General features: G+C 35.8%; 1 protein-coding gene across 3 annotated transcripts; it reads right to left on the bottom strand.

Moving 5' to 3' along the window:
* Positions 1-2,318: 2,318 nt before the first annotated feature.
* Positions 2,319-9,451, bottom strand: LOC113695132 (uncharacterized). Of its 3 annotated transcripts, none has more exons than XM_072055336.1 (5): positions 8,938-9,451; positions 8,065-8,096; positions 7,735-7,896; positions 7,556-7,603; positions 2,319-2,953 (listed from the first exon to the last, which is right to left on the bottom strand). In XM_072055336.1, the coding sequence occupies exons 1-5, from the start codon at positions 9,158-9,160 to the stop codon at positions 2,696-2,698; spliced, it is 723 nt and encodes a 240-aa protein (XP_071911437.1). In that variant the 5' UTR covers positions 9,161-9,451; the 3' UTR covers positions 2,319-2,695. The 3 variants fall into 3 exon arrangements, with proteins under 3 accessions (XP_071911437.1, XP_071911436.1, XP_027069913.1); XM_072055335.1 differs by having other exon boundaries at positions 7,735-7,899; XM_027214112.2 differs by having other exon boundaries at positions 7,735-7,971; positions 8,060-8,096; positions 8,862-9,444.
* Positions 9,452-9,801: the final 350 nt, after the last annotated feature.

The following is a 9,801-nucleotide window of genomic DNA, read 5'->3' on the forward strand; positions in this document are numbered from 1 at the left end:
ATGTCATCCTGTGGCACTTAGCAAAATTTGGATTCTAGAGAAATTCTCTATGCGAGCAATTGACAAGTCACATTTTCGCACATAGGATACATCAAAAATTTGAAAAATGAAAAAGGAAAGATGGTGTAATGATAAGTTATGGTATATTTTGACTTAACCTAATGTCCATATCCACTATCCGAGGCCCTTGAGTCTTTGACATGTTCGTTTGAAAATGAAATGTTAACAGAGACAGGGATTTTGTTGGATAAAAGCCAAGAGGAAATGTGACAAATTAACACCCTAAACTTTAGTTGCAGTAGATTCAGACAAACTCAAGCACAAGCTTTCAAGCAGCAGAGGACAAAAAGAGGCATCATGGCTTTTACGTCATCAGGTCTACTACAATTCTCCTCCCATACTAGCATCGCGCGAGATTCCTTCTAGCATGCAGTAGAATTCTTGGAATCTTCTACCTGTTCAGTCAAGGTATATATATATATATGTTTCTTGGTTTTTTATTAAGTTCAAGGCCTTGGTTAGGTGGCAACTTGTAGTTTCTACATGAAAGAGGGGGAAGGATTCAATGATGCTGAATACAAGGTTTTATCCCATGTTAAATTAAATGGAAGAGGATGCAAGACATCCAAGGTTGAAGAATCCAAAGATTATACCTCATTGGAAGTAACGGGTGTAATTTAATCATTGGCTTTTAGTTCCTTCCAATGGAGCTGACCATGTCAAACTCATTAAATAGAAGAAGAAATTTTGCATTGGAGAAGACCAAATATTTAACTTTTTATGCTAATCCCACCTTCTCATCTCTAGGGATCATTGGACGAATCAAATGAAGGAATTGTTGGTTCTCAGTGCAGTGAACCTTCTCATACTACAGGCTCTTTCCCATTAATCATGACAGAAGAAGCTGTGACTAACATAGTATTTTTCAAATTTTTTTTCTTTAGCAGTGATTGTTAATTGGATAAACATACTGTTATGAAAAGGGATTATGCACATTTCGAACTTCGAAATCAGAAAGCACAATTTTCTTTGATATCCTACAAGTGTCTTAAAATAGTCAACTTTTAACTTATAGCTTCTATTTTAATGCAAATGTTAACATGTGATTGTGGACTTCAAGAGCCTTTCCCTGCTTTGGGAGACTAATCCCGTAAATCTGGAGATTAAGCTTTACAAGAAACAGCCAAAACAAAAAAGTGGAGGAAGTATTTGACCTGTTAGGCAATCCAGTCTTGTGACTTGAAAATGAGACGAAGTATTGACAATCTAAAGCATATTAACCTGCTTATATCTGATAATGGCTTTTCTTCCATTAATTTTTTTTAAAAAAATTTTACTGCTGCCCGAATTTATAGTTGATCCTAGAACTACATAGATGATTTTAGTATCACTATATTACTTTAATTCCTGAGGACATTATTATTATTACTATGATAGGCGAGGGATAGGATTTAATAAGTAGAAAACGGGAAAGAAATTGAACCCAAAACCTTTAAATCATGAGGCCTCGAACTTGACAATAAAAGGCTTAAATATATTCCTTGGATTGACGAAACTGACTTTGGAGTCTGTTGTATTTGTTCCATCCGGAGTCATCAATCGGAAAAGGGGGCAGTCAAACTAAGCTAAATGATACTTTACTCAGAATTTACATAAAAATCTCTAATTAAGCATAGGAAATTAATTAATGATACACAAAGAGACATCATCTAAATCTTAAGCACATGCAGTAGCATATTCTAAGTCATGACATAACAGGGTCCTATTTAATAACCTGTAGAATAAAAAAGAGGATCAATCCCTTAGAATCCGGAAAACTGGAATTTTTTAGTTGTGTAGGTTGGCTTTCTCCCTTAACTTGATTGAGTTTTTGTCATAGTTAACTATGATCAAACCTTGTATGTATACTGGATTAGAATTACAACTAAACATGAAAGCTTTGCACTTTTAGCCCTGTACGATAATCAAAGAGGGTTTAAGATTTTATGGACAAAGAAATAAAGGAGGATCAGAAAAGAAATGCAGACGTATGTATAATGGGCATCTCCCCAAGTTGTGCTCTGTTCTATTTTTCCTGGTAAGAGGGTCAAGAAAGGAGAATGGTTGCAGTCTTGATGAGAAAATAATCTTAATTAGGCATGTTTACTCATGAGTTTGCATCTCATTTATTATGCTTTCTATATTTCTGCAACCAGAAAGCAGAAGGAATATTGCATGATCATATGTGTTGAGGAATCAAATGGGAAGGGATATGGTACTCTGAATCTAGCACATCAAGAAAAGAAGAAAAATACAGAATCAACAAACTAAACAGATACTTTTGAGACAAAAAAATGAGCGATATTTGCATTCCCTTTTCTATTAGCAAGAGCAGTCTTTGTCTAGCCTAGACATTCCTCGTGTACATGAGATCAGAACAACTCAAACTTTGTCAATTGGAAACATTGCCACATCAAATAAAGGTCACCTGCAGCTCTCTCCTCCATAACAATCTTTTAAGCGAGCAAGATCTGGATGCAACAGTCTGGACGCTCAGCTGCCCCACACGGATCACAACACACTGCTTAATATTGCTGAATAAACTGCTACTCGACTAAACAGAAGCAAGTAATCCCACCTTTTTTCCCATGGTGGCTCATGAGGCAACAAAGAGCTATGTCTGAGCAGTACTTTTCACATGTTGAAAGTGCTTCATTTATTTTCTAGCAAGTCTCAAGCATTTATATTTTCCTTCAGTTATACTTGAAGTTGGAGACAGGTTAGCCTTGCTTCGTTTTGAAAATGAGTGTTTTTCCATCGCTTTCATGAACTTGCGCAGGTGCTTTATGTATTCAGGGAAAGTCTCAAGGTTACAATGACCTCCTCCTTGGACCCATAATGGATCATATTTTTCTCTGGATAGTTCCCACAATCTCTTGCCATGGGACCAGTCAACAATGTCATCGCTTGTGCCCTGAAAATATTTGACCAACAAACACAAAGAAGGTAGTCAAAGAAGCAGAACTGTAAATCGAAATCATGGAAAACACTCGTACCAAAGAAGCTAAATCTGATTAAGAAATAGGAGTTTGCTATCATATTGATACATGAAATAATTCTAGTGCTAGTAAAATGGTTAGAGGAAGTAATGTTATCCAAGACGCTTGATGGCAACAAGATCAAAGATCAACATTTGAGAAATTGCAGCAATATTCCACTTAGTAATAGGTATCTCGTTGAAAATCAGCAGAACTACAGTCTAATCAAAGAATGTAAAACGCATCACTGTCCAAATAAAAGTTTTACTTTCTATTTCAGAGTTTCTGCACAACGCTTAACTTGTATAGCAAGCCATTGTTCAAATAAAACTTCTCTGGAGGGCATGCCCTACACTAGGTTTAAGAAGGATACCTACTGATTGAGATCACTTGCTTATCAAAGAAATATAAGAACAGAGAAATTTCGCAAACCAAACAATCCAGAAAATATAATGACAAGCTTAACTTTTTCCTTGTCCAGAAATAATGTGCTAATATATCTGGATATCAGTCATCTTTCGAAACAAATGATATGAAAAAAACTGGAATGATACTTGCAGCCAAATTTAACCCTCATTTTTGCCTATTCAGCTAAGAATGACCATATGTGCATGCCAGGTAAATGGCAGTTAGTGATGCCAATGACTGACAATTTACACAAATTCAGAAGAATAAATAGAGAAGCTACCAGGCTTATTTCAAGAAGGCACAGGATGTCCTTAATAGAGAACAAATAGCATTTACTAGTGAAGAAGCAAGGGATATAAATTCTAATAGCTAATAAAGAAAGTCAGTGGTAGGTAGGCAATTTAAGAAAAAAGACCTCTTAAGTTTACATCAAATTGCAAAATAAACTGTTTGACAAAGCTCAGAAAGATAGATTCATGATGTTGAAATCCTTAAGGAGTTGGTAACGGCATTAATTTCCTTCTAAGACACTGACAAAGGAAAAAAATAGCAAAAAGGATAAATCTTTGTTCTGGAGTTCTGATGAATAAACTTTCAGAATCACAACGTGCCTTTTGCGTCATTCTCTATTGGGATAAAAAAACAGCCTTTTCATCCCAGAATATTTCCTTGGAGAACTGTTGAATGATCCATGTCAAACATGAAATAAGGATTTAATCAGAAGCTAGATATGGCAACTTGTTAGCGATTCTGCAGTCAAGGAAACATGATGGCATTGTGACAATCTGATCCTTTTGGTTAAAGTTCTTGATTGGAAATGTTAAACAAACTAATCATGGCCTAAGAAGGACCTTCTATCCCATGCATTGTATTCCTTTGCTGACATCTGGCTTTGGGTTAAAGTAGTGTCTCTCTTTATTAGTCATGCAGCTCTTTCTAGACTTAGGTTCTGGGATACTCAAATATTTCATTTGTTTATTTGGAACTTAAGAAAATGTTGTTAATATTAATGTACTTCAGAAACACAGAAGTCGACTTCCTATCTCTAAATATTTTTCTCCTTCCCTTTACTTCTCTTATTTTCCCAAAAACAAAGAACACATACTGCATGTTGCCTCTCTTTACACAACAATTTCCCTATGTCTACAAAGGAAGTCTGGGATTTTTACAGCTCCATCCTTCAACCCCTCATGCCTGCAATGAATTTTCCGGCTATTCAACATGATTAAGAGAATTAGGAAGGTGACCATTGATGGGAAATCTAATGCCCATAATGGTGCAAGTCGGTGAAAGCGGATTAAGAAGATGGAGATCAGTCTGCATAGAAAATATCTATTCAAATTTTCTGTGGCAGGTATGTGTAAAATGGAAGGCTGCTGGAATTTGGACATGCAAAGACTCAGCAAAGACTCTGGCAAAGACTCTGGAATTTGGACATGCAAAGACTCTATCAAAGCCGGAGGTGCCTACAAGTTATGCTGCTAGTGCTCTGACTGTCAGGACTCAGGAGCATCATCCCAAGGTTGAGTAGACTGAGAGTTAGATGAATTTTTGTGAAGGCAAGAACAAACATATGTTTGGGTTCCTGATAGCTGATGTCAGACTTCTAAGTAGTTTACTTCTATACTTTCGGAAACCTATTATGGCTAATGACATTTTTAAATAAAATGTAAATGTTTGTTTGAGTAAATATCCCAAGAGGTTCTGTTAACTTCATAGCACTGATTTTTCTTACCAGACTAGAAGACTTTGCTCTCCATATGCTTTCTTTTGCTGCAAGCATACCTTGAAATGCTCTTTCACAATGTCGTACTATTGGCATTACATGTTAAAAGGAACAAAGAGATCCTTGCTCTTTGTTTCCAGTTTTTACCTGCTTTAAAAACAGTTGTTCCCTGTCCTCTTTTTTCAAATAGTTTCCTTTCCCAGATTACACAAGTACTTTAAACTCACAGTAAATGATAAGTAGGTATTGAGGTGCCTTGAATTAGTTTTCTGAAAACTAAAGGCAATCCAGCTTAACAAAACGCCTATGTATAATTCACATCAGTATTCTCCTAAAAGAAGGGAACTATATTTCCCAATTTGTAGGCAATGGAATACCAGAAAACTCTACCAAGGCTTTTTTCCTGTTTTCAGGATGCTTACTTTGAGGGATGGACTCAAACCCAAATTAATTTGTGTTCTTTCACTCAAACCCAAATTACCCAGAACTATGAGCAAAAGCTGAACGCCCTAATCTACAGGAGACCAGGATTTCAAATACAAGGAAAAAAAGTAAACCATCTCATTCACCAGGAAAACCATTTTGATTGAAGCACCAGGGGACATATAGAGGGAACTATTATAGAGTATCATAAAGGATAGAAAGAAAAAAATTCTGCAAGATATGCACCTTAGGCTCATATAGCATCTCTCTACCTGTGAAATCTAAGATCATCTTAGCCACAGCCAGCTGTTAACTTTAGTTGCCTGAGCTCCAGTATTTAGGGATGAGATGCAATCTCACTCGACATTCTTAGGACCAACTATTGCAGCTTGGATATAATCTAACCGCACGGTCTGTACAAGAAAGGAAGATGTAGCCTATGTTTACTGCTCTTTATCCAAAATTTGGGAATCTGTAATCAATTACTCTTCTTCAATTTCAACAGGAACAGAAGATAGATTTTTAAATCTACCCCTTCCTCGTTCAAAAGGAAGAAACAGAAATTGAAGTACAGAATGCTCCAAAGACCTCCCCCCCCCCGCCGCACTTTTCGAACTCACAGAAACACAATACTGTAGTAAGCAACTCCATTGAACCTTTTCCTATACTGTGCTTTTGTATACGGTTTCCATAAGTAAACACCAAACAAAGTAAATGAAAGAAAAGATTCAACCATTGACACAAAACATAAAGCTAGTTTCTAAATTCATTCTGTTAAAGGATTCTCTATGACGGTCTTAGCATAATTTCCAACTGTAATCTCAGGCAAACAAGCACGCAGTCAAAGAGATTTATGATCATTTCTCAGAAGTGCAAGTAGGAAGGAATAGTAATTGAAAAATGGTATGATGCTTTTTTCACGTAAGAAGCACATTAACAACATGCAAGCAAAGCCACTAGAGCAGAATGCAAGTGAAAGATTTAAATCATCCACCTCAAGCATTTCATTTATTGTTTTTGCATGTAGAATTCAATTAACACGATAAACCACTTTGAAGATTCTATCAACATGGATTCTCCATTTGTATGTACTGCAGCATATGAGTGGATATATCATTGTGTTGTAACAATGCAAAATACAATATTAAGCTAGAGAAAACATAAAAGCATTTATAAGCTGAGAGCCTAACAAACAGCCTTTTCTTTTGTCAGGGCATCAATGTATTTGTGATCTAATAAAGATAATAATTTTAATAAGAAAAAGCAAGGTTAGCACTATTTGCAGTTACAATGTGCAAAATATTGGTATTCTTGCCCAATACATTAGCAATGCTTCAAAGATGTCTCAAGAAAGTAATATAAGTTTCATGTGATGTGATTATATCGAAACCAACCACAATCACAGGCAACTACTAATCAAATCACTAAATGCAAATGGTCTTCATCCAACATTATATCTATATAAGTTCCAAGAACAATTCTTGAGCTCCTTGACTTTGAATAAGTACAAAGTAAAACAGACAGAAATACCAGTGGAGTGGAGTCTACCTCTGTTTCAGATCTTCTAAGTAATTGCAATGCTTTGTATCTACCAGAAGATTATTGCATGCTAACTTTGCACAAGGCAGAGATGTTTATCAGCCAAACTAATTACGTACTATCTGTCACATATCCTAATTTAGTCCATGTTGTCAATGAGCTCTTTTCCTCTAAAAGATTATACAACGATGACAGCAATAGAATAGTTTGAGAATGCAAATCTTGATTGACATAACATATTATTTACTATAGAAACTCTGTTAGTTTGTTAAAAAAAAGGTAAGATTACATATGGTTTGGCAATTTGATTTCTGCACAACATTTCCTGAAGATTTTGCTACAACTTACCAGCAAGGGAGCAACAAACAATCCATAATAATTGATGCACTCAAATTATATCTAAGAGAAGGAATGAAGAGACAAAAGAGGAGGCACTTCTTACATGTATAACTAAGACTGGGCAGCTGACATTCCTTATCTTGTCTATATTCTGCGAGAAAACAAATGAAAAGCAAAAGAACAAAGGGTGAATACCATCAGCATCAAACTGACTAAAAGACAGAGTAATGTAAATTTGGGAAAAGAGGAGAAACATGATAACTGCAAGAGGAGAATACTTACTTTGAATATGTCAAACCAAAATGTCATCTTTACGTTGTACAATACTCGAATTCCTGAAAGGATAGCACTATGCAGAACAACCGCTCGCAACCTATGCTGACGAGAAGCCAAATGTAGTGTTGGACCACTCCCAACAGATTGGCCATATAAGATGATATCCTCCTGCTTTATTCCATATTCATTCTTCAAACAATCGAATACAGCCTCTATGTCATAGTATGTGTTGAACTCAGATGGCTGCCCAAGCAAAGGTCAACTATTAGGAATAAAATACATAGTTTCTGTACGGCAGGAATTCAATACAAACAGTCTCATGTTTTCTCACCTTACCAGAGGAAGCTCCATATCCTGAATAATCATAGCTGCCATAATAGAAAGAAATGAAAATTCAGTAACTTGAGGAAGAGGACTAGTATAAAACTTTCATCTTAGTAAAAGGAAATGATGCTAGATTGAAAATCTATAGGATAGTTTCCAAAAAAAAAAAAAATGATACAAGATATTCAAAAAATTTAACTTAGCTATGTTTAACCGAGCATCAGACCAAAATAACTTTCAAAAAGCTTTTGGCAGTAAATGGAGGAAAACAAGTAGAATTTCAATTGCTAAACCCAAAAAAAAAAAATCCACAACCTCAATGAACTGCGGAAATAGACAAATAAAACTGTCATACTAAATGCAGAAACAGCAGTGCAAATAATGTCTTGAAACTAAATTCTTGCAAGTATATAAGCTAGGCTTGTCTGATGATTATAATCACCAACACAAATGTCACCTAATATATAAAACTCACAGGCCCACTAATTGAAAAGATTTGAACCCAAAATAGCAAAATATAGCAAACTACTTGTAGAAGTTCAGTTCAGCAGAAATCAAGGTAGAAAAATGAAATGTCCCATTGTAATTTCCCCAGTAAAATGAACACGTTCGAGAGGACCTGTGTACATGTATCAGGAAGAAAGTTTACACAACCAAGAAAATGCATCAAAATCAAAACTTTATAGCACCCAAAGCTGACATCAGAAAAGAAAGGAATCATACCCACAAAAGCAATTACTCTAAACAACTCATAGACAAGAAGGCATGTTGGATAAGGCAAATACAATGATCAAGAGGAAAAAACGGACCCCATGATATTAACACGAAGGTGAGCTCTGAGCTCAATGAAAAGCTCTTGCATTTGGCCCAAATCAGCAGCATTACCATGGGAATACAAAAGCGTAAACCTCCCAAAAGGATGTTTCCAGAAGGTAGCCACAATTTTATTACCAACTTTTGTTTCCAATACGTGAACATCTACATTCTTATCAGCTGTTAATCCGCTGCAAATATACTTGCCATCTTCATCTTTGTAAACATCATATGTTGGAGGGTCTGGAGGGAAAAATGCAAACTTTGCAGCCACGTTTGATGTTACATTGCCCATTAAAACCAACCCTTTAAAGAAAAATCACCTTCAAAAACAGCCAGTATTGCTTCAGGCCATGAAAATGAGTCAATAATGAAGACAATCCCTGACTTTTCTTGTTATTCTGCCTGGACAATTGTCATTCTCTTTTCTCTATTTTTTATTTGTTCCTTTTGTTTTTGGTGGTTTGTTGGTAGGAAAACGAAGAAAGATCCGATCTAAGCGGGATGAGCTAAAAAAAAAAAAAGACCAAAGCCCCAGAAGAATTAAAGCAAGTATAAAATCAACTGTTGCATGTTGGTTGGGATGAACTGTCTACACCAACTGCTTTTTATTTTCTTTTGGCTGTTTTTGGGAAGAATGGACAGCCATTATCAAGAAGAAAAAGTAGAAAAGTCAAGTTTGGCCTTAATTATTGTCGTAGTTGATTAGGAGTTAGGACCATACAGAAAAGGTGACAGTATATATTAACTTTTGGCACTGATTGGTAGCTACACTTGATTAATTGGGCTGTGGGAATGCGAAGCTTATCCACTAGTCTAGTAGTATGTGTTTGTCATAGACCAAAAGACCCATAAATCTCCAAATCAATGATGATCTTCTGGGAAAACTTTTCTCATGTTTGTTTTGATATGACATTATGCAGCAATCTTTGATAT

The sequence above is a fragment of the Coffea arabica genome, chromosome 6e (assembly GCF_036785885.1).
Source record: "Coffea arabica cultivar ET-39 chromosome 6e, Coffea Arabica ET-39 HiFi, whole genome shotgun sequence".
Lineage (NCBI taxonomy): Eukaryota > Viridiplantae > Streptophyta > Magnoliopsida > Gentianales > Rubiaceae > Coffea > Coffea arabica.

What these genes read in the sequence shown, in the direction of transcription:
- LOC113695132 (XM_027214112.2), bottom strand. Translation starts at nt 9,160, where the DNA reads ATGGGCAATGTAACATCAAACGTGGCTGCAAAGTTTGCATTTTTCCCT. An exon ending in CTTCGTGTTAATATCATGGG is followed by an intron (nt 8,097 to 8,861) that starts GTCCGTTTTTTC and finishes CTATTATGGCAG; the next exon opens with CTATGATTATTCAGGATATG. An exon ending in ATGGAGCTTCCTCTGGTAAG is followed by an intron (nt 7,972 to 8,059) that starts GTGAGAAAACAT and finishes TTGCTTGGGCAG; the next exon opens with CCATCTGAGTTCAACACATA.